Raw genomic sequence first — 26,188 nt, 5'->3', positions numbered from 1 at the left:
TCAGGAAATACTTTGAAGAAAAAGTCAAAATCAATATATTTTAATTTCTTATGGCATGAACTGCCTGTCCATACCATAAGAAAATAAAATATACTGATTTTGACCTTTTCTATTTTTAAATTTCAAATCCTGTGTTCCAAAACAGGATTTGTAATTTAAAAATACTTACTATCGTACATATTCTGTGTATGTACATATATAGAAACACAAGTAAAAAAAATATTTAAATTAGGTTTGAATATAAATGTGTATAAATGTATACAAATAGCTACCATAATAGAAACAGTATAAATAACATCACTCTATGCTGACCTACAATTTTATTCTTTTTTACCATAGCTAAGACTTATCTTTAAGAAACCTTTGTCAATAATTTTATATTTAAATTGTATTAAAATATTTTAGCATTAAGATAGCTAAAAATACAGGGGTTAATTTAGTCTTTTGTCTCACACATACAAATCCACTGAAGCAGGGATAATAACGAACAGAATTGGGCCCTAAAAAGTTCTAATTTGACACTAATCAGTAATAAAAGGCAATGCAAACTTGTGTTAAACTGATTACACCCCTATAGCAATATCTGTATAATGGCTTTAGCTGCTTAGCAACAAAAGTACAAGAATACCAGATAAAATGGATTATAAGCTCTGATTAGTCCCAGATGAATGTAACAGTGGCAAGTCAGTTGGGTTAATTTGCACTCTATATCATAAACGACACTCCTGTGAGCTATAATGGCAGAAGATGTTCAATTTTTTTGGGTACAAATACCCATAAAAGAAATAAGACTTTATTTAACCTTACCAATGACAGCTTTGGTCACATACTACAAGGATTCTTCCTAAATTAACTTAGAAAACATGACTTAGAGAAATCATATGCATGATGATTGTCTTTCCCTTTTTCTTTTTTGTTCTACAGTTTCTTACAAAATCAATCACCTTTCCACTGGACTTGCAAACCCTTTTTGGAAATATTTAAATACAAGCCATAGTGGAAGGAAAACTAGTTACTCTGGGTTTTTAGAGGGGTCTGATGTAGAAAGAGGTTCAGGGGTTTTTCAGAAGAACAAAGGGACATCATGACAGCTGAAATGGAAAAGGACATCCTGAATTTCAGCTTTGTAAACACCAGACTTCTAGCATTACTCAGAGTGTGCTAGGTGCAGTGCAAACAGCAGAAAGGAGTAACACCTGAACACAGAACTCACAATCGAGGATAAAGCAGCAGTGAGCCCCCAGGTAGCATGGAACAGTTAAGGGACCAGCACACTCACACTGGGCTCACTACAGCCTCTTCTCCATGTCCCCCTGCCATGTCACATGGCTGATCTCTGCCTTACAACACCACAACACAGGAAAGAAGGGAATGGCCTTGCAGGTCAGCCCAGGTGCTAGGCTATGGATACATACACTGATTTTAACACTGAAAGGAAGAGTGGGTGGCACAAGTCTGACTATTCAGCTGTAGTAACTGACTTTGTCTACCCTTCATTTAACTACTTGTTTCCTCTAAGAGAAATTGGTATAATGTTAACTAAGCGTCCTTCACAAGTTCTGCAGCTCTATCATTCAACAGGAACACTTTTGTGCACTAAAAATACTCTCTACTATGTCTGTTGAACACAGTGTCATGAAAAGAGAAGGTGAGCACTATTTTAAAATTTATCTCATTGTGTGAAGTTGGATTAAAAAAATCAAATGGCAGATGTTAAAAGCAGCAGCTCTCCAGTCTTCTAATTTTATACTGAATTATCATAATAAAGCTTTCACTGCCTTAAATAATTTAAACCTCATTTTATTTCTTAAGTATTTATTAGGATAATTCATCATAAATTATAGGTTGTGCACATACATGTGTATGCATCTCATAGGGTAGAGGTCTAGAACATTTTAAGTACTTATGAAGAAAGTTGACAGGGGTGTAGGAGGAATTAAGTGAAGCTACTTATATTTTCTAGACCTTTCCATAAAAAGCACTTTAATTCTCACAGTTCAGAAACATCCAACTGAATGAAGACAAGGAAGTCTTTAGAGAAAACATGTCTAGAAACATTTAAATTCCCTTTGTCAGACACCTGAGTGAAGCATTACCAATAAAACCTCATGGTAATACTGTTCCATAGTTGATCCCTGAAGCGGGCTACGATCTGGGAGGGAAGAGGACACTGAAGAGGGGACCTGGGAAGCATCAGATTCCTGCCAGATAAGATACTCCTTACTGAAAAGTCAAGGGACCAACACATGAAAAAAGAGAAGGTATGAGGAAGAGTGGAAACAAAATTAAACCTTGAAAATGCCCTATGTTTTCTCAATACCTTTATTGAGAAAACAATACCTACACAATGAAGTCCTGGATAAACCAAAGATGGTGATCAGCAAAGGTCAATTGTTACAAAAATGCTCTACCCTGTATGCTAGGCCTTGGGCAGGTTCTGCCATGGGAGTGCCAAATACAGAATGCAGCATTCATCGTTCATATTCCTACTGAGAGACCACAGGCAAAACACAACTCAAATATCTGAACATGCTGACAGACACAGTGACCATACCCTGGCAAAACCACACCCTGCCATAGGGTATGAGTGTTGAAAAATACTGTCCAAGGGTGACACAGGTTTACAAGATATGTTGCACTAAAAGAGTTAAGCTCCTTCCACATAAAAATCCAGATCAGCTGATGCCCTGCCTGTAGGTTTTACCTTCTTTCTGATGTGTAGGACCGGGTTGTGGAGCTCATTCCTCAAACTATTGCAGACAAAACATCCTGTATCAGCTTTACACACTTTATGCCAAGCTTTGGAACTCTCTCAACTTCCGGATCACTGAAGAAGATTTCAAAACTATTCCTGAAGTACAATACTTAAAAAAATTTATATATTTTTTAATAGATCTAAAATGTTGATGGGGGCAGGGGGCAGTAGTGGCTCGTTCTTTGATGGGCTTTAAGCAAATTTGTTTGGTCAAAGTTTGCTTTTGTATTAAGCAGGAACATGAGAAATACCAGTCCCAAGAGTATTTCTTTAAAGTAAGGAAGCTAGATGGAATTGTTAAAAGAAATTAGATATATAGGGCTAAAACCACACATATAATGTGTGCATAGATATGTGTACATTAAGGTACATTATATGTGCACATTATATATGTGCATATAATGTATGACATATAATATATGTCAGTGTTAGCATTATTTGGCACAATTTCTGTATTCCAAAGTAATTTAAAATATTATCCCTTACTTGCCATGATAATAATAGATTCATTCAGCAAGTGACACTAATGAAAAGCCTGCTCCATGTAAAAAATAAATAATACTGAAACGTACTTACTGTAAAAAGCATATTAGGCAAATTTTCTGCAGTGTCTTCAGCTGATTACTGAAGGACAACACTGCAGCACAAAAAGTCAACCTTCTACATCTGCATTTTTGTGGAAGAGGAACAAAGCAAGTAATCTCATTACATAAAGACAACCTCTGAGTGCTTTGACAATGGATACTGACTCAACCTTCCCATTAAGTCTGGGTGTATACGACAAATACGCTCTACTTGAAATGTAAAATTTAATTCCAGCATGATCACTTCAGGGACCAGTTCTGCAAAGTACAGCCACCATGCCATGGCATGCAATAGCAGTGTAAGTAACTATATACTACTGTGAAACACACTTAAAACTTATTGTACTACAGCCTTTGTCTCAATGAAGCTATTTTAACCACAGAATATGTTTGTTCAAGCAAGTTTCTCTACCTGTTTTTCTACTGAGCCTGAGAAAATCATTCAGTGACTAATTTACTTGGTACAGTTTCATTTGTTGCCATTCATAAATCATGTGGACTATTAGCAGACATACTGCTTTTGCTTTTTCATATATTTTGGTGTTTGGTATTTTCATCCCTTTAGAAAGAATTATTTGTAAATTGTTCATAGGACATGCTCAAGAAAACCCTTCAATTTTTCAACTGTGGATTTTTAATTTGATTAGGCATCACTAGGTGTAGTTTTGATTGTTTGATAAGAGACACTGGCCTACAACTTGTAACTATAAACCACTTCAGTATGACTTCTTTTGAGCTCAAGAAAAGCCACAAACTGCAGTTTTTCTCTGTTAAGAGATCTAGGAAAAGAGAAGGCAGTGAGAAAAACTTGTGAATATCTTTGATGAATGGCTTTGGAGAGCAAGGAGGAAGGCAGAAGGCATGGTACAAAAGAGAGAAGAGCAGACCAAAAATACAAAAGGAAAGGAATCTCCAGGAAATCAGAGGAGTAGCAGGAGAATCTTCTGTCATAATTTACTTAATGTACTACTGATCTTTACCAATGTTCTGACACATGATTCACATCAGGCTGCAGATATATTTATTTACACTCCAAGGAGTGCACTCAGTCCTAAAAGTCCCTTTCTGTTCACAGAGTTTATACCTCACCCCACTACAATCCCTTAATAACTTCTTTCATCTGAAACAACATGCTTAATTCAAGTTATAAATTTTAAAATAATATGTTAAAACATTTTAAGAGTATGTTCACACATATAATAAAATTCTGAATGTGAAACACCCTCCACAGACATACATGCCTTCCTGGGCCACTACTCTGTGCCAACTTCAAAGCATATAAAATCCTAGTACATTTTCACTATTTTAAGAACTGCATAAACCTATTATTTGTTTGCTGTTTCTATATTCAAGCCACTATAATCTTGATCCTGCTAGCCATTTTCCTATGGCTTTCCCACTGTATTATTTATCTTTCCTAACAATTTTGCTGGAAGATCTTTTAGTCATTGCTTTTCTGCAATTCTACACACAAGTATTCCACATTGAATGCTAAAAACATTTGTACTTAATTCAACAAGTGATACACCCTACTAATGTACCAAAGAAACAGAAAATGGCACCTCAGTAGATGCCATTTTTGTGCATTTTATGCATGTGGATTTAAAAAAAAATTTTAACTCATTTACTGCCATCTCCTGGTACTTACAAGGTAATAGTAGTTATGCTTTTCAGCAGCAGCCAGTACTCCTGTAAGATGCCACTGAAATGCCAAAAAACTTATCAGAAATATTTTCAAAATATTGCTGTACTCTTAATGCTGTTTTCTTTCAATCTGGAAATAATCAATGTTATTCCTTGGGCAGAAACTGGTAAAAGACTCATGTAGCTTACCTTTGTCTGGAAGCAGCAGTAAAGTTGTGTTAAATATGGATGTTTCCGTGCTAATGCCAGAATTCTTTTTTCTGTCATTGTACAGTCTACATCATCATCTTGAAGTATGACATCTTTCTTCAAGACTTTCACTGCATATACTTCATCTTTTCCTTTTAGCTCAGCTAACATTACCTAAACCAAAGAAAAATTCTCTTTACATGTGAACAACAGATGCCATAAATGCAGGGTTTCATATGAGTCTGACTGCACTGAAAATAGAAAGACAGTTACATACTTGCCTTACTTGACAGTTACATACTTTACATAAAGCTGCAATTTATAAAATAAAAAGTAAAGTGTTGTAATTCTAGAAGCATATACCTCTGGTATTATTTAAATTTGATACAGAATGTATCTGTTCTGTTTGTTAGTTAAGTATCTTAATGAGTACCTATTAGTGAGGTCTCAAAAACTAAGCAAGGAAGGAAGTTGATGTAAAACAGAAATTTATTTCCCGCTTTTATCTCCCACTTCTGGTAGTGAGATTTGAGTGTGATGGACTTTGTATACAATCCAAAGTTACCATTCCAGCTACTTTCAAGTTGTTGATTTTAACTACTACTATTGTTTAAGGTTCAGGCCCTATATTCTGTTTAAGGTCACTTCTGGCTTGGAGCCAGGATAATCTTCAGAGAAAGGATTAGAACACAGGGACACAAAAGATCTGTTTCAGCCCTGTTCCCTGCATGTGAAGTTCCCGTAATATCAAGGAAGGAAGAGTGTACTTCTTAAACAGATTCATATTTCACTCCACCTCTTTGATTCCATGGTGCACAGCAGTGTGGCAAGAAAACCTGTAAGCCCTGTAAAGACAGCAATGTCCCTTTCACCCTCACCAATTCCCTACTATGGGAGCTCTGGCGAGTTACATCTCTGCTGCCTACACTGTATTTTGGGCAGCTGTCTGAGCCCCGTCATATCTGAGTGGAGATGCTTCAGTTCTGCTTCCTCCAGCACTGAACACACCCACTGAGGAAAAACAAGTATGCACAATATTCTGTGAAATAAGTAAACTTGAACTGGGAATTATTAAGAAAGTGAATTAGCCCCACAGCATTACTCCTGTCCTGATTTTTCCTGCTTGACCACAAACAATTTTGTTGAACAGTATGTACGTAACTCTAAGAAACCACTGACATTTTGTTCCAAAAGGCTTGACTGTAGTTAACAAAGTGAGCTAAAGCACAGACAAGGCCAGCTCACCAGGAGACTGATACTTCTGATCTCTTGGGTAAAAGAAAACCCCTAGGCTGGAAGCACTTCCTGAATGTCAATATGAACACTTCCAAATTGATACAGTCATACCCACCCCTAAACACTAGGTTAAAAAAATAAAAGAAGAAAAGAAAGGTAAAAAAAAAAAGCTACCCACCTTTCCAAAGCTGCCTTTTCCTAATACTTTGATGAAGTTGAACTCTTCAAGACCTATTCTCTTGCTCTGGGCCTGTTTGACCTCCCCATTTTCACCATTCTCCCCAGGTTTGTTAAGCTGGTTGTCTGTTGATGTTGTAGCTGTTGCTCTGTGTTCCTCTCCCCGATTGTCAAAAGATAATGCTTTCCTAATATTGTTTTCCAGCTCTTTGATTTCTGTGGAAATGTGAGGAAAAGTTAGTTTTGACCAACTGTCAGAAAACCAGCCTGTGTTAGTCTGTATCAGTGTGGGAAGGGACATTCATCATCTCTGAATGCTGTGTTTAAGAGCATTCTGTGGTCAAGAACACATATTTAGCAAACTGCTTCTCCACCTTACAGTAATCAGCCAAACCCCTGCTCTAACAGGAAGGGTGGCCTTTTAAAATGAACTTAAGAAGATGACATATCCAAAACTTGAAAGATAAGTCAGAATAGTAGCCAAATAGTTGTTCTAGTGACTTTGGGTGTTCCTGTACCACAGAGAAGCACTTGGTTTTGAATATCCCTATCTTCCTGTAGCACTTACTCATCTTCCTGCTTAAGTATTTTAAAGCTGTGTCTCCAAAAGTTCAAAGGACAGTTGAGCGTCCCAGTCCTTGAAGTCAACATGAATGGAGCATCTTATTCAGCTCCAGCTGTTATCAGATGCCTGCCAATAAAGTGTTTGACCATTTCCTAGTGCTGCTTCAAGCAGCAACTGTGTAGATCTGCTAAATGGTTCTGAAGGCTTCTCAGTGTTAAAGACAGAGAGTCCTGGTGACTAACACTCCTCAGGGTCTGCCCCAGGCTCCTGCATGGTACTTCTACCTGATGGCCTTGGAAGCAACAACTTTACTGCACAGCTATAAAGGTCAAATTAAAGAGAGAATTTAGACAAATTCCTTGTTCTTATTTTGAACAAAGCATCAGATAGTTTTTAAAATAATGATTTTATGAAAACAATGTGTTGCGAAACCAAAAGGTTGACAAATTTAAATCAGTTCTGGATTCAGAGGTCACAGATTCCTAATTTTTAAAAACAATTCAATCAGACTCAAAAAATGCTCTTGAAATACACATTCTGTCTATCAGCTGCTCAGCTCAATGAAATCAGGTCATATCAGTGAAAATTAAAATGCCTGTGTCCCAGTCTCTGCATAAAATAAATTGCTGAAAGGAAACATGGTTTTAAGAAGCCTCTAGAGATCACATGGACACGCCAGCATAGCCTATCTAGATGGAAGTTTTTATTATTACAAATATTCAACATGGAATTACAAGGAGTCAATTTTCTCTCAAAAATTTATTAACAGATGAGTTTTCAGGTAAATAAAGGCTCTCTCTCAAGTTCTGTGTTACTATTTAAAACATTTTCCAGTCTTCCAACAGAATATATAAACTACTTCCATAAATATATTTTGTTTACAAGGACCCATGCAGTAAACTTAATAATATCTAAAGATGACGGTTTTATAATTTTCTCTTCAAAAAGCCACCTAATTTCACAGATTTAAATTAAATGAGAAACAGGCTTTTTAAAAAAGATTTTACAGCTCATAACTTTAAATGCTTCAATTTCTGGTGGTAACTGCTTTATTGATTTGCATCTACAGAGGCTCATGATCATAGATTCTTTTTTACTCCAGGAAAATGTGTGACAAAATATGTTAGATAGGAAATAAAAAGATCTGTTTGACCTTGATCACATGGAGATGTTGGTGCTGATTTCGACCTATCTTCTTCTGATGACGCGCATCCTGGAACTGGCGGTTGAGTCTCTGCGCCTGCAATTAGCTAAGAACAATTCCAAAAGGGGTGATCTTCCTCTGCCATGAGGAAATTTAATTCAGCAACTTTAGTTCAAAAGTAGAACTATGAAAGAAAGTGAAAATCTTCTACCCATATGGATTCTCACTGGCAGAACCTCAGCCATACAGGTGATGGCATCACACGAAATGGAAGCCATGGTACAAAGAGAGAAAAACCAGGCAACTGAAATGAAAGCAGGTTCTTAAGATGGAATAAATGTAGTGTATATACCCAGTGAGTGGGAAAGTTTTGAGAAGCCACCATGAGTCTGTAAATTCATCCAGTAAATACATTTAACTGCAATATGTATCAGCAAGCACTTCAAACTACCTCATGCAGTAACAACATGACAACACCTTTTCCCAGGAGTGGCAGATCAATTAACTCATCCTCAAGTTTCCTACATTTCTGTAATGTTTTGAAACAGCTTACAGGGGATCCCAGTGTGCAGTAAGCAGGAAAATGAACAGAAGCAACAGTCAATGTTTAAAGAAATTACGGCACAAAATGCCTTTTTCTGTGAGACCAATGGGTCTGCTGTGACAATCATGCAAACAGAGACACAAAGTGTGGACTCATTCTCATCCAGGATACACATCATCACTCAGGTATAACCCCATCAGTTTTGGATGTACTTGGGAGGACCTATGCTTTTTATTTCTACAACAGCCTGGTTATTCCTACAAAAATCATGATAACTCCAGAACTGTAATCAGGCAAACATCTCCTCTTCAGGAGAATCAGCACATTGCTTGTTTATCAACATTTACAACACTATGGAGTAGTGCTGTCTGCCAATCAATCAATGAATCAATTATTCAATGCCTATTCTGAGCCATAACAGGCACTTATAACTATTGCCAGACATTGTCTGTCTGTCAAAAGTCCTTCCTCAAAATCCTTCCAGAAGTTATAGACACAAGATCTGCAACATATAAAAAAATTACTGTGCAAGTCATTAGAGTAGGATTGAATTCCAACTAATGAAGTTACAATACAGTCATACTTCTCTGATTTTTTAAAATGTGACAATATATAGTAAAATTACCTTTTTCCTCCTTTGCCCACTATTAGTGATCTTATCTGGAGTGACTCCAAGATCTGCAAGTACTTTAGCTATGCCTCTAGCATCCACTCCACAGTTTGGTGCCACATTTGTTTCACAGCGTCGATGTACATTCATCTTGCAAACTGCAATGAAATACACAGTAATACAGTAAATTAAATACTATCTTGGCACACATTTGCCTTACCTAAACCTATCAATAACTTTTTCAAATAAATACAATCTCACTAAGAAAGCACTCAGCTGAATTTAAAGGTATACTTCAATGCTAAAGTTATTAACGTGATTATCATTATTCTGATATGATAATGTAGAGTTGTATTTTCATAAGTGCTCAGAACAGACACAAGAATAAATAAAACTATCATATAATCCTGTAACTCTTAAATTAATTTGAATTAGAAGAACTCAGAGCTTGGATTTTAACTGTCCACTATGGAAAGCACAACATTAAATCCTCATGTATTATTGCTTCTTACACTATTTTACTGAAGTAGATTAGCTTCTAGTGTAGGCAGCCATAAAACTGACAGCACTTTAAATTTTAATAAAAATTAAGGGTTAAACACCTACTTTATTTATATGGCAATCCTGTTACTAAGCTCATTCCCTTAAATCTCCTGAAACTATTATATTATTATGAGGAGACGAAAAAGGTTACTTTGCTTCCAGATTATGGGGCAGAGGCAAGAACACAGCTCCATTAAAACTCGTGGAGTGTGGATTTGTTAGGAGCAGATGACATATTTTATCTGAGACTTCAGTGCCCTCTTGTGGACCAAGGCATAAAGAGAGCACAGCTCCAAGTGTGATTAAATCCTAGACTAATATTCAATTGTTCAAATTTCTCACTTTATTTTTTAGAGAAAAGGAAATTATAAAAATATGTATTATTTGTAAAGTAACATTTAATTATATTTTTCATCAACAAAGCTTTCATTGTACAGCCCTTAAAGAAAAAAACCACATTTGCCACTTAGAGTATACCAAGGCACTGAATCTGGCCATAACCATGCACTTCAGAAAGCTGGTGACTTTCCTTTTTAAATATGTTTTAGCTCACAAGAAGAGCAAAAAGAAACAGCTAAACATGGCATTTTCAATGAATGTATATTCAGTGACAAAATGTCAGCAGTAGGTATAACGTTTGAGCTAGGAACCATAGAAGTGGACATTGAGGAGCCAAACTGCTTGAAATAGCAGGAAAATTTTGTGCAGTCCCACTTTATGTATGTATTTTACAAAATACATACATAAAGTGGGACTGCACAAAATTTTCCTGCTGTAAAAAGATGCACAGGAATAACCAGTGAAAAAAACCTGAAGAAGAATAAATCTGTGTTATATGCTCCTCACGGTGTTATTAACCACACTGGGCAAGGAAGTATGCCTCTGAAGAAGCACTTGTTAAAGAGAGAAAACCAAGCACAGAGAAAATGATGTTTTCAGTGCAGTTGAGTTCTAGATTTCATGCAGAGAACACTGCATTTTTATAGGCAATAATTTTATGAACAGGGAGAAAGCAACATAGACTCTCTGCACTATTGTTTCTATGCATCTGCTACACAGTATGAGAAACAACAGTTAAGACCAAATGAACAGTATGGTACTTGAGTTAGAATATGAAAGAGAACTCATGAATGTCCAGATTAGGTAGAGAGATACTATAACTCTGGATTAAAAAAAAAAAAAAAAAAAAAGAGGAAAAAGCCCAGATTTAATTGAAAAGTCTTCACCGAATACATCTCCATCATAATTAAGACAGCTTTGAGCAAATTCTTCAATAGCTGCAAAGTAACAGCATTTAGAGCCTAAGATGTCCTCACTGTTCACTGGCTGGAACCACAAAGGAAGGCTTGTTCTTCAGAAGTCTCACTGGGTATAACTTTGCTGTGAAAGAAATCTCTTCTTTCCCTTGCTACTCAGCAATTTATGACATGAAACATCAGGTCTGACCTTCACCTATAGTTATGTGTCACCCTAAGTACTGCAAAGGATATATTTTTATAGATAATATATTTATACATGTGACCCCATGTTTCTGCTGTTGAGAAGTGTACATGATTTTTGTATTTATGAAGATGGACCTATCCATAGGTTCCTAAGGCATAACAAAATGAAAATGCTTATTATTCCATTAGGCACTACTTTCTAAGAACCTGACAAAAATTTCCTTCATTACATCATTTCCTTCCACCTACAAATGGAAGTATTTTATAAAGTATTTCTAAAATATTACTTTGGTTTACAATTGTTTGTACTCTTTTCTCACCCCTTACATAGATGTGCTTGAAACAACGAGATACAGAACCCAACATTTTGGACAACTAAAATGACACAAATGCACCTCCTAGCCTTATTTTCACATACAGATCCTGTACAGAGTACATAGTCCTTAAGTGGCAGAACATAATGAATCCTTTATTCATTATGGATATAATTTTCTGGAATAGAGGGGCTAAGCAGATCATCACAAAGGATGATTTAGCTGGGTATGAGAATACCTCATATTCTGGACATGGGCACACGGGACTGGTTCCACCTACTCTAACCAGTACAAACCAGCAATTTTTGAAAATGGTATTAAAGGGAAAAGTAGATGGAATACTGATGTTTAAAAAGTTTACCAAACTGAAAACACAAAAGGCATATAAACTGAAGCTACGTAAATTGTCATGCCCATCATTTTCTGTTAACTTCTCATATCCTGCATGGGATTAAACCTACACAGGAGTGAGTGCAAAATGTGTTTCTTAATGTCTGACCTCTGCATCTGTTACTAACTGGTGCTGCCAACAGGGTAAGGACAGTGTTCTAACCATGATGGAAATCCTTACATTACTCCGTTACTTATTTTCTATTTACTTCTGTACATGCTGACATAGTGACTTGAAGTCTTTCCAAGTCTCCAAGTCACTCACAAAGAAAAAGAAAAGCTCTGAAGTGGTGCCTTACCTTTGCATTGTAAACCTTGTCTCAAAAGACCCCAGAGCAATGAACCACAGTGGTCACAGAAGGTGGGCACTTTGTAATTGTGAATGCTGAACTTGTGAGGCATGTTGACACTGAAACGCTGGGATCCCACTTGCTGAAAAAGGACAGCACAGCATATCTCATTTTAATTCATTTCTTTGCAATCAGTGTATGCTGAGGTCCTGTTGCATTTTGAAACCACACAGAATTCAAATGATATGAAATAGATCTGTGCTCAGATGATGACCATCACATTAAATATACTCCAGAATTCTTTTCACTACTTTATCTGGGGAAAAGAGGGGGAAGGGCTGCTGTTGTCCAAGAGATAAAGACTAAAGTCTACTTCCTAGTACTTTTGGGAACAACAAATACATAGCTATCAGGAAAGATCTCAATGTGGAAGGCAAGGAAGTCACTCCCAATTGTTTTAGGAACATGAGGCCAAACTAATACAGGACTAGAAAAAGAAATATATCATAAGCCCTTTACCTTTCCATATCCCTCTCTTCTTTGGATCATGATAATGACAATGATAACCTGTTGAGTTCAGGGATTCCAAGGTACGATTATTTACTAATTAAAGGATGTCATTGATAAGTTTTCAAAGTGGCCATTGCACTGCAGGAGATTTATTTCTATGTTTTTCCTTCCCTTTTCTATTACTGCTGGCTTTTCTCCAGTGATCTAGTACCCCTTCTAAACAATGAGACCATCAGCAAAGCATGCAAGTCTCCACCAGTCTGGAGCCTGGGAATATAAACCTGCACAAGATTTTGTATATTCCTGCGAGTACTACACAAAACCAGCACTAGCCCAACACAGTCCTTTATCACAATTGTATGCATGTGATCACATTTTGGATGTAAAATACTGATTGTGGACCAGGTGTTACAGAATGGTCCCAGTAAGGACAATGCTAGTGAATTGCACAGAAAAAATGAGATCATGAGTTAGCACCTCAGTCAAACTCATGCTGAAGTTTAAGGAGTAGATTACAACTGCCGTGTTACATACAGCTCTGATTTGTAACTTAAAGGCAGGCTTTTTCAATCACATGAATGTAGGTTTTTAATAAATAAAATTATGAAATGTAGTTTTTTGGCACGGCCAAGGAACTGTGATCATCCAATACCACCTCACCTAAGCCTGTGGTGAAAGACAACGGGCTCTTGCTGTTGCACAAAACAACAGGCCAGAAAAGCATACATTTGCTTTTCTGTTGAAGCACAACCCAAAAACTTCTGTGTAAGGAAAAGCATTTGCTACTTATAGCTGAGGGCTGAAACTATCAAAAAAAACCCAAACCATTTTGACAGTTTGGATGTAGTCTTTGTTGAGGTGAGCCTTTGCAAGCAAATTCTGGTCAGTTGTCTGTGTTGGTGTCAGATACCCACCCAAGCATCCCAGCTCTCTGATCAGCCACTGATGCTCAGCCACACAAAATGCAGCCCAGGAATGAGGGATCCCAGCCTGCTGCTTCTGAATTAAACTGACAAGAATTGTATTAACTCAGAAATGGAGAGAGAATGTTAAAAGTGAAAAGGAGTGGAAAGAGCTCTCTGAAACTTTGAGCTCAGATGTTACAAAAAGTAATCTAATTTGAAATAAGTTTCTGTATGATAATTTCCATGTAAATAAAACTGATAGCAATCTAGCATTCCAAAGTACCACAAAATGACCAGAAGGGGACAAAAAAGTCTGTAGCATCTATTGATTAAACAGAGGAGATTATATTATTTTGTACAGATCAAAGACAGAATTTTATACAGAAAAATTAATTTATAAACATTTACCTCATCGTGAGTTTCCTGTTTTTTTAAGCCAGCACACTTCGTTATTATAAGTTCATGGCATCTCTTGTGAACTACACAAGTGCAAACTAGAAAGACAAAAACAGATAAAAGAATGAGATTTCATGATGATTAATTTTAAAGCAGAAGTCTGATCTCAGAAGACTAGAACCACTGGGACTTGAAAGCGTGCAAGTGACTGGTGAGTCCTATGAAATAAATTGGTTTACAAAAACAGAAGATAATGGACTTTCAAAAGACCAAAGAATTTTAAGATAACTAAAGCATATCTGCCAAATATCTCATCTGTAAAACTACAAATTACCTTCTGAAATGTTAACCACAATTTTTCTCAATTTTTACATATGTGATTTATCTGATGAAGTTCATGATCTCCACATTACATGAGACACAATAACAAAAACAATTCCTGTTTAAAGAGCTTTCAAAAGAAAACAGATAAGAAGATAAGTCATTGTAAAAGTCAAAAGAATAGAAAAAAAAGTCAAATATTGTTTTTGTAATGTATTATCCTAAGTTGATAGCAGTAAAAGGTTTCAGGATGCAAAAATGTTTTGTCAATATGCATCCTGATTACTTAATCAATGAATAACATTTGCAGATATGACACATAAGATGAACAATTACTAGGTCTAACACAGCATAAAATTCAAGGTCATTAAGCAAAGTAAAAACCATCATAATGAAGTAACAAATTTCACTTCCTCCAATTTTGGTTGTTGTTGTAAGAAAAAAAATTAGATCAGAAGTCAAGGTACCTCTCCAGATACCTCTGTGTGTTAATACAGTAATTCCTATTATAGCATGTGAAGATCTATAAAAAATGGCATTTACATATTTACTATGAGATTTAATACAGTAATTATTATTAAAACATGTAAAGCTCTATTAAAAAAATGGCACTTACTTATTTAAAATGAGATTGCAGCAAGTCTTTTGTAACTGAAAAATCGTCACTAACTTGGTGGTTTCTACTTGTTAGATGAGAGTTAAGTACTAACACATCATCCCAAGAGGCATAAAGAAGTAGGAGTACAAGAAATTGAATTGAAAAATGGGAGATGAAAATGAAGCACTTGTGCAGTCTTCGCTATAACCTTCTCTAATGATGACCTCTATAATTATCTCATCTATTTAAACTACAGTCTTCACAATTACCTGGAATTTTTAAACACAGAATCTTAAGCAGAATAAAGAGCTCTCAATTTTAAAATGCAAGACTTGAAAAATGAAGAAGCCAAGATCCGCAGATATGGTTCCCTAGGTGGATATACATGAAGATCTATCTGGGATCTGATGTTCAGGGCTGTTACCTGAGCTCCTACTTCATGTATGATGCTTAAGACCACCAGTTTTGAAAAAAATTACTGTGACTTGGTGCAAACATTGTATACTTGTTGAGACAAACTTATTCTGATCATCATGTGCTAAATACTTAGCATCGTACATTTACAATGTCTGATAAAAATATCTTATTACTTATATAACATAATAAATATATTTAAACTGTCCTTATGTAGAGTTTATCTTACCTTGACATTGGTATCCCTGTTTTCCTATTACACCCCTGAAAAATAATAAAGTGTTTTAGAAAATGAAGAGGAAATATTCTTAAAAATGAAAATATCCTTTCCTTCCCTTTACTAGACGTGCGCATGTTTAAAGAAAGGCTTTTCATAAAAAAATCATCTGATAACTGTATGCCTGGACTGAGATCAGGTCCAAGTAGGAACATTTCAGATGCTGAGAGGCAACAGGAAAGATGAGATACCATGAGGGCAGTCAGAAGTACAGACAGATTTACTACAGGGAAACAGACAAAGCCAAAGGCTGCATGGAAAGGGGACAAAATGGTAAATCATCATCAAGCAGACCTCTAAACAGACAGATTGCATTTGTCAGTATTACTTGAAATCACCTTAGCCAACACAAAATATAACCCCCAGGCAGTTTTTAGAGGAATGCAGTTGAGTTTATGCACATTTCATGTCATTTTACATTGAGAAAGACCAATTTATTACACAATCCTAAGAAATATTTACTGTTGATCACATCAGATCTTCTATGCAAATCAGTATCTCTAGGTCTCTTTGGAAAATATCAGGAGTTCTGAAAAACAACTGAAAACTGAATGTCTCCACCACTTCTCCCTCTCTGAAAATTGAAAATACTCAAATAATGCAAATAATTTCTAAAAGGGAGTTCTTGGTGTACATTGTAATAATAAAGACTCTGTACACAGAGCACCAAAATCTGTGTCATTAGAAGTTATCCATTAACTATTCCATTCCATATTCCATTAACTTCAGTAGGATGCAAAGAAATTTTGCATTTCTTAGAAGAAAGATGGTGATTCTTAATGATGTAACAAAGAATTCTGTCACTGTGACAAAATGTAAAGGTCTAATATTAAAGTCTGAATCTATACTTAGGTCTTACTGGACCTAAGTAATAATAATAGATAATAATAATAATACTAGACTGGTTATCTCCCTGGAATTTAGTGTGCATTAGATAGGGAAATATGGAACTTTGTGGCTCAAAGGAGAAGAACCCCAAATACAACCAATTCTAATACTTGTGATGGAGGTTTAACAGCCTTCTATTGTCATCTGCAATGCTGTTGTGACAGGTTCATGTCAAAATAAAGAGGAAAAGAACTACTGCTCTATACCATTTTCACTGCAGCGAAACAGGAAGGTGTGCCAGCTGCCCAACTCAAAGTTGCAAAGAAGGCAAAGCCAAAGTTGCTCCATACCATATAAAGTCTCTGCAGTGTGAGCAGTATGTTGGTTGTCTAAGGTAGGTGGCCATGAACTTGTGTCCATTAACCTGATGCACCCTGCGCCGCACGGCACCCTGGCGCTTCCTGGGGCGCATCCGCTCCCGGAACACACGCTCTTCATTGTCCTTGGGGGCTGAAACACAGGGAAAAACAATCAGCACTGGCTGTCACACACACAAGTCTGGAGAAACTCAAATGCTATGCATAGGTAGATATTTTTCAAAAATAAAAATAATCCTCTGTACCCAGCAGTGCAAAATAACTTCCGTAAGTTTTGCATAATTTTTATTCATTTTTAGCAGCAATTAGCAGAGGGTAAAGGTTTTCATTGCTTAGTACACGAACTTCTAGTTCTTTTAAAGCTTCATCTGTAATTCATGTGAAATTGGGATTAAATCCTCTACATCTTATCACTATCAAGCACACTGACAACCTCTTAACAGTAATTATACAGTTAGATTCTCCTAACAGATCAGACTTTCACCTCACTTGATCTCCAGGAGAAGAAAACAATCCCAACATCCCCATGTCCTTGTACATTCAGAAAGTGCTGATACAAGCACAAGAAAGCAGAGTAAAAATATGTATTATCAAGCAGAACAAAAAATTCCATCCAGAATTGATTACTTATTAGAATTCCTGATTGAGATCTGAGTTTCAGGCTTCAATAACCCACTTTGATACTAATAAATGCTCAGCAAAATGTTCAAAAGAAGGAAGTTGTTCTTCTTAATCAATTCCTATTCCAATTGTACATGATATTTAATGGTAGAGGAAGTATAAAATGAACTTGATATAACTCAGAGTGAAAACAAAAAAAGATTTTTTTTTGGAAAAAGAATCTTCAGCATGCATTGGGTCTTTTTCTTAAGGTTTTCTTTTTTTTAATATCACTAACACCATCATAATATCCTCTATGCATTAAGCAAAAGCTGAGGATGAATTAGCAACGAAGAACAGTTCACAATTGTTAATGAAAAACAGATTTTACAGACATTCCCTGAGCCACTCTTGCTTTGGCAAACTAGACTATAAGACTTGGAGAGGACCATATTCAGTCACCCATTGCCAACTGAATCCATGCACTCAATACTTTGGTGCATATAACACTTTGATGTGTAGTTAATACCTGTCATTCTTGGAATTTCAGCTACCTTGAATCATTACAGTGGCCTAAAAACACCAACTTTGGTCTGCTGCAAGATTTTCTGTACATGATTGAGTTGTCCAAGCAACAGTACAGTGCCTAATAACAACACATAGAAAATTCAAAGTCTGAGAACAACTCAATGTGAAAAAAGTCTCGAATTCTTTTACAAACAATGGAATAAATCCTGTTTTGAGGGTTTTAAATATAAAACGTATTGATTAAAGAATTTCTAGAAAATTGTCTTAAATTAAACCAATGGATGGACATCTTTGGAAAAAAACAGAGCACAGATGAACAAACAGAGACCAATGTCTTTCACTGCAGAGCAAAGGCTAAACTCCTTGACGCCTTGACAGCAAATTTATTTATGCACAGAAGAGGCCAAGCTCCATACACATTAATGTTTTACAAACACTTCATACTCAGAGTTGTTTTTCACCCTAAGATGACACATCTGTGGGATGGCCAGAGTGACACTCCTATTCTAAAGTGAGCTCTCAGTAAATAAACACAGCCTTGTACACAAGCTACCCCTTTTATTTACGCTGAAGAACAACTAAAAAGCAATGGTTGTAGGTTGCCCTTCAGTAAAGAGATAAGAAATACCAGACAGTTACCAATTATGTTTATTTTTATGCTTTCAATTTTGTTTATTTTTAGGGATTAAGCAAAACTAATGTCTAATAAATATCACAGCTCATTAAGAGAAAGGTTGTCTTCCACAAAGAACATGTAACAAATAGTTGAAAATCCAACAAAAGATTCATTTTTTCCAGCTTCTTGAATGATTTACTGACTTTACAAAGCTGCTGGAAATCTTTTAAAAGCTATTACAGGAAATAATTCTGTATTAACACAGATCTGCTCTTTCAGTTACCATCCAGATTATAGACTTTGCTACAGTATGCACAACCTGGATGTGAGAAAGTTAAAGTCCAACTTCTCTGGAAAGGTTTCCCCCAAAAAATCCAACTCTTCTGGAAAGGTTTCCGAAAAAGTTACGTGCTTTACAAAATGAACAAGATGTTCTGACAGAGCACAATACACATTTGATATGATATTCAGTCTACATTACTGGTTTTCTCATTTTTTCATCTTAAGTGCAATTCTTCACAGGTAAAGCACCTGTAATTTTACAGAGCATGTAAAATCCTCCTCTTGTTTTGGCTACATAAAAGCAATACCATGACACTGGGGTTTTTTGTTTACTTTGTTTCTACTAACAAAGTTTTAAACCTACTTTCACTGCATTAGTTTCAATTCTATACTTAATTCTTTAATGAAATTCCATTTTTCCCTTCTAATACTTACAGTTTAAATAATATAATGAAACAGTATCCTTTTCAGAAATGCACAGACTTGAAAACAGACACAAGCAATGCATCTGAAAGCATCAGATTAAATGTCAGGCCTTGATTATCAAAAATCACTTAAACACAAACAGCATCACTGTGTGTGAGAAGGATCCTCTACCTGTAGTTAGAAAATGTTGTTTTCTTGGTCTGTCTTGGATCATGCTGGACGTCCATTAGCCAGTTGCCCTTAAACGTTTTCTGTGTCAGTCTGCTATTTCCCTTTTGCCACTAAAGACCAGCACTTGGCCAAATCCATGCACTGTGCCCTGCTTTAGAGTGGAAGTGCCCAGAGGAGCTGCATGTTGGAGAGCATTGGCTCTGCCAACACCTCACCTCTCATTGCACCCTGTGTGCAATCCCCACCTCATCAGCTGGCAGCAGGACTCATTTAGAGGGCTTGGAGCAGGGTAGAATCATAGAATCATGGAATAATTAAGACTGGAAAAGACCTCTAAGATCTGTTGGTTCAACCACTAACCCAGCACTACCAAGGCCATCGCTAAACCATGTCCCTGAACTGCTACACATCCTTTAAATATCTCCAAGGATGGTGATTTCCCCAGGCAGCCAATTCTAATGCACCACTACACAATTTGTTAAGAAATTTTTCCAATCTAGACCTCCCCTGGTACAACTTGATAGCATTTCCTCTTCTACCAGTTGTTATTTGGGAGAAGAGACCAACTCCCACATCCCTCCACCCTCCTAGAGAACAGAAAGGTCTCCTCTCAGGCTCCTTTTCTCCAGGCTAAACAAGCATCTGACATTACAGTGCCTGACTGACCACTGGATGACTAGACATAGCCTTTCATCACAACAGATGAAGTCACAGGAGAAATTAGCTCACCCACAAGCTTAACAATAACTTCAAGTTAACATAAAGTTCAGTCACTTATTCACTGTAACCCTATGTAAACATATAAGCAATGCTTTCTCACAGTCCCCAAGCAAAACACTGCCACATCTTGTGTAAGACTGGATTTTAGGGAAAACTTTTTACTGAAAAGCTGGTCAGGCATTGGCACAGACAGCCCATGATGTGGTGGAGTCACCATTCCTGGAAGCATTCAAAAAATGTGTGCATAATGCACTTATGTACATGGTTTAGTGCTGAACATGGAGGTGCTGCCTTAACAGCCAGACTTGATGACCTCAAAGGTCTTTTCCAACCTGAACAATCCTGTGATTCACACTGCTGTTTTGGGCCACAGGCATAAAATCAGGCAGGAACTGTCCCAGGTGACTCAGAAGCAGATGATCACATCTGTTCTGGCTCATACCCAGGGTTGTGAACCACTTATTTCTAGCAGAACTCACAATAGTCTGTATTTAAATTAAAATCCATTTATCTCATACTGAACAGTCATGGTAGAAATGTTAATTTATCTGTCTGAAGACACCTACTTTGGAAGGGAGCTACACTGCTCTCCCCAAATATCTCTCATCGTTCACAAGCCGAAAAGCAAAGATTTGTAAATGCTAGCAGAAAGCAGGGAGTATTTGGGAAAACCCCCAACATCTGTGTGATATCAACAACTGGTGTTTTCAATGCATTCTTTTGAAAATACTAGCATCCCAAACAAAATTGGCCTTTAAAATATATTTTTAAAAGTCTTACGGAGCTATGTATTAGGTTCTAGAAAATACCACTAGCATACTGCATACTGTTCATGGCATTTCTATTCTTAGCAAAGGAGTTAAAATTAAGTGGATTCCTCATAGTCAGAATACGAGCAAGTTTCAATATAAACAATTTCTTCTCATGGTATTTCTACTAAATAGTCACAGAGGCTTATCATTTCCTCAGTAAAGGCTGTTTCTTATGTAACGTACATTCTGTTCTCTGTTTTGGTTTTGAGTCCTTCTGTCTTCTGTACTATTCAGTTTATCCTTTTAAAATGCATTTCTTACATTTTATTTTCAAAAGATGGAATAAGAAATTATGACAATTTCCAAGTGTTCATGGAGAATGCTGTTGGTGGAGCACATTGAGTTTAGGCTTCATATGATGGTACTTGAGAACTGGCCAATTTAAAACTAATTTTATTTCAAAACCATAGCCAGTAATGCCACTACTTCTTTTCACGGTAGCCAAGAGTAACTCTTGAGGTATTTGAAAAACAATAGCATATAATTGCTTTTATGTACTCATATATACGTACATACATAATGCCTATAATTTTAAAGACTCAAAAGACTTGCATGCTTAAATCCAAGCTCTAAGGGAAGTGTTATAAAAGTCAGAAGCATTTGCATGAAAAATTGCACAAAACTCATAAATACCTGCAAAATGGAGGCTTAAATGAGCTGTCTCAACTATGTTTAATGCTGGTTATTGTCTAGTATCCATTAAGCATGCATTATAAGCCATGACTTAAAAAGTAATTTCTCAGAAAGGAAAGTACTGCATAACGCTCAGCAATCTTCAAAGGAAACAAGCCTGGGGGAGTAAGACCTGCACACCAAATATCAAAGGCTCAACCATGTCTGGTCTTGTTTCATACTAAAACAGGTTCAGCATAAATGAGAAGGGCTCAGTGTGGAGCACTAACTGCAACAACATTATCCTCCATAGCCCTGTCTTATCTTCAACGCTCTGAGTACTTACACAATTCTCACAACAACCAAAAAAATGCAAAAAAAAAGGCAGAAAAAGAGCAAGAGAGCTTACACACAAATAGAGGGAGTATCCAGAATTTCTTATTGCTGACAATGCTGACTTCTAAACAGGAACAATGCTGATCCCTTCTCTCAATCTGGGGGTGATTCTTACCAAACTGTCAGTGTTTGGGGAAGGGAAAAACCAGTTAAACTTTAGTTAAATGGCTTCTGCCCCATCAAAGCCAAAGCATGGGCCATGTATGACAGTAACACAGAAACTGGTGATGCTGCCAGGTAAATCCTTGCAAGAGAACCCTGACCCCTCATGGCACTTCTGGCAACAAGGGGCTTTTCACCCTGGGCATCTCCTGGGTGTCACATTGCTGTCACCTCTACCTTACAAGCACCATTCAGAAAGCTGGATTTAACATCAATCTTTAATAATTACAACTGACCCTAAATGAACAACAAATGCAAAGGAACAATGGTTGCACGGAGGTTTCATTGCTGAAGATGAAAACTAACAGCTTTTGTATCATGTTTAAGCCTGATCACTTTAACCAGTATGCATGTACTGAAATAGAGCTTTTATTTTAGCACTACATAATGTCTAAACAGAGGAAGGATATTGATTGAAGCAGGAAAGGTAATTTGTCTAAAAATATGTTGGAAAGTGAGAAGCGGCAGAAAAAATGTCCAGGACTTCTCAGGATTCAGAATGGAGTATAACCAGATCATTATGCATCAAAATAAGGTCTCAAAGGATTATTCCCAAACTCTATTCTGGGCTGTACAGTAGAAGCATACACACTGGCATTAAGATTTCTCCAGGCAGAAATCATTACAGGATTCTGCATTTAAGAATTTAATCTATTTTAAAAGGAAAAAAAAAAAAACCAAACCAACCCAAAACGACAAAAATCCACCATGAACAAAAAGCTAAACACCCCCATCTATTTACATTTCTATATCCTTTCTTTTGGCAAAGTCTTGTTTAGTAGTAACACATGGAACAAACTAATTCTGCACATTTTAGACAAAAAAAAAGTAAGTGCTACAATATGATATCGTAAAGCTGTTACTGATGAGCACAGAAATTATGTAGATAGTTTACCACAGTCATAGAAAGAGCATGAAATTTTTCTATGTCTTTTTCTAGAGAATTATGTTTCCAGATTACTTCTTAAACAAAGAACAAGCATACAGGTTTTCCTACTGTATCTCAAATCTGCTTTATTTAGGAGACCAGACAGGAAATTTCTCATTTAATAGGAGAGTCAGATCCTTCAATAACACTGCATTGTTAACAAAAACAAAGATGCTGAGTGCTACTAAAGAAATGAAAAAAATGCTCACAAAATGAGTTTTAAAAGAGATATGTGTCTAGACATGTCTGCTAACACCAGCTATTTTACTAAATGCACTGAAGAATAAATTCCCTATTAAACTATATCATCCCAAAGATGGTGGCTTTGTAGCATGGGCTAAGGCTCAAATATATCTGCCTTCAAACACATGCTTACCTGTAAATGATTAAATTCTTGTCTAAAAGAGAGATTCTGCCTACATGTATTTTAAAATTTCCCTTGAGAAGCACACAGAGTTGATTTGGGGTGTCACAGGCACATATGTTTGTTTGAGGGCTTCTGTTATTTTCCTTTTTTTAAAAAAGAGCCCAAACCAAAACACCTGTGTGTATATATATATATATATATGTATATAATGCTATCCAATGATTACTTACACATGATTTTTGAATCATTTTTCCTACATAATTATTATCAGGAGCACATTCATAAGCTCACTCAAAGCTGAAGGGACAACAATAACTCCCCACATCTTTCAAACAGAAATACTTCCACATTCAATACACCTGATAAAGGAGGACTTAATGTCCAGAAGTACTAAAGAGATAGAAGTTCTAAATAGATACTGATAGTCCAATTGCAATTTCAGCACACACAGAAGTCCAGTTTAGTTTTCAGAAATGTCCCAGCCTTGGTGGCAGGCAATAATTTGGACCAAGTGTTCAAAACCAGGAGTGAGGTCCCTGAAGAGACTGGATGAGCCCCCAGTTCTGCCCCAGCTGCAGCCCATCCACTTGGCTACAGCAGAGGCTGCAGTGAGAAGGGATTAGTTTCCATACATGCTCAGACAAAATGGTCCTTTAAATGACTCAGAGGCTTTTCTTAAGAGAGTCTTCAAGACAAGCCCTCAAGTTTCTGCACTTGATCTCCACAATGCCCACAGAATTAGTGACAATTTACACAAGCTTAAGGTATTAACAACATGGAATTACACATGGTCATCTTCAGTGACCATACAGCATGGTTTAATAAATCTAATATTTAAGAAACAGAATTCTGTTTTATAGGAACTGGACCACTGGTCCAGTGGTTTATATTTATATTTATGGATATAAATATGCAGTCTGTTTTTTAGATCCCTAGGAACTCACACAGATGATGGGGTACTGACCTCATTTTGGAGGGTGGATATAGCAATTTCTGTACTTAAACAGCTGTCAGATCCACAAAGCAAGCAAATCAGAGATGAATCCCTCCTACTTCCTCTCAATTTCTTTATTGGTAGCATTAATGATTTAAAGAAAAATTGTATTCCTGAAACAATGTAACAACTCGTAACTAGAATTTTCATAATACAATTTATTTGGCAAAGGAAGTTATACCAGTAGAAATACCACACAGAAATTATCACTATGTGGCAGGTTTTCTGAAAAGTGAATTCATCTCAAGGTTTTTAAAATAAAGTTTCAACTTCCAAACCTTTTTCCACCACCCAGACATTATTGTTTTTTCAGTTGTAAAGGAGATGTCACAGGCAACAGGACCAAAAACAACGTTAACTAATGTTATTTCAGTCTTATTTTTCAGGAGTAACAAACAGCCTCACTCTAAACACAATGCCCTTATGTCAACAAATCTGCAATTGAAATTAAAGAACTGGAAATGCATTCTACATATGGCAAATACTAAAGCTACTACTCATGAGAAAAAGCTCACTCCATGAAATTTAATGTGTCTATTCACGTCCTAACTAGCAAAGTAATAATTTACAAAACATAGAACAATTTTTGTGCCATAACTTGACTTGATAAACTTGCAGGCAGAAAATTAAATTAGTTCATGTCAGTAAGAGTCAGATCATGTTGTTACAGTGTTAGTAATGAGCAGTATTAGCAGCCTGGCATTAGCATTGTTAGTGTTAAGCACTTGACAACCTAACAAAATGAAATATCTCATATTAAGTCAACTACTTACTAGAAGTGAAAAAGGCAGAAAATCTTCTATATGAAGAACCTATACATATAATATAACATATTTGATTATTATTATAAGTTTAGTGTAACTGATCAGATGAGCTATCATTGGGGCTTGACCTCTCTCCTGTCACTGCTGCAAGCCTACAAACACGTCCTGCAATTTGACTGCACCAGCCCCTTGTGATGGCAGTGGTGGTGGTCACTGCTCTGGTGACACATGCTCACACTGGCTGTGCTTTGTCTTCTATGAAAGAAGGAGGGTGAGACAAACCATCCCAGGCAGGGCTGTGGTGGGTGGTGAACTTCCACAGCAGCACACAGCCATGCTTATTTGAGCAGAGCTCCAGGCTAGGAAGTATCTGCAGGGTCGAATGACCTCTCTGCAGGGTCAACACCTGAGCTGCTGGCTTTCGTCAGCTTCCTGGAAAGGAAACAGGCTTGTGATGTGAAGAAGGAAAACAAGTATTGTAAAAACTTCAGGACAAAGCTCTTTTCCCAGAGGTAACTATTAAACCAGTCAGATCCCAAATGATGCTATTTTAAGCAAGCGTTGGTGATAGATTAGAGAAGTTCAGCAGTCTCTTTCTAATACTTGCAAAAGCTATATACCTTATGATGAAACAGAACCTTGTATGTCTGGCATTCTAGTCTTTCAGAAGTTGTTTCTTAAATATTTGTTCAACTCTAGCTTTGGTCCTATCCCACAGAACAACAGAAGCCCAAGTGGCAGGCAGCTAGGAGATTCC

At 36.6% G+C, this 26,188-nt stretch overlaps 1 protein-coding gene across 2 annotated transcripts in view; it reads right to left on the bottom strand.

Moving 5' to 3' along the window:
* PRKCE (protein kinase C epsilon) overlaps positions 1-26,188 on the bottom strand; it is a 288,233-nt gene that overhangs the window by 94,542 nt on the left and 167,503 nt on the right. For both annotated transcript variants that reach the window (XM_071427699.1, XM_071427689.1), the window contains exons 3-10: positions 17,027-17,186; positions 15,801-15,835; positions 14,251-14,336; positions 12,437-12,569; positions 9,464-9,606; positions 8,304-8,400; positions 6,587-6,801; positions 5,173-5,346 (exon numbers count right to left, since the gene is read on the bottom strand). In XM_071427699.1, coding sequence (XP_071283800.1) covers positions 5,173-5,346; positions 6,587-6,801; positions 8,304-8,400; positions 9,464-9,606; positions 12,437-12,569; positions 14,251-14,336; positions 15,801-15,835; positions 17,027-17,186 — 1,043 coding nt within the window. The remainder of the gene's footprint in view (positions 1-5,172; positions 5,347-6,586; positions 6,802-8,303; positions 8,401-9,463; positions 9,607-12,436; positions 12,570-14,250; positions 14,337-15,800; positions 15,836-17,026; positions 17,187-26,188) is intronic.

This window comes from Agelaius tricolor, unplaced genomic scaffold (genome assembly GCF_023055355.1).
Source record: "Agelaius tricolor isolate 1412-34295 unplaced genomic scaffold, bAgeTri1.0.p SCAF_1, whole genome shotgun sequence".
NCBI lineage: Eukaryota > Metazoa > Chordata > Aves > Passeriformes > Icteridae > Agelaius > Agelaius tricolor.
Note: the sequence above shows the minus strand (reverse complement) of the source record. Positions and strands in the feature narration are given on the sequence as shown.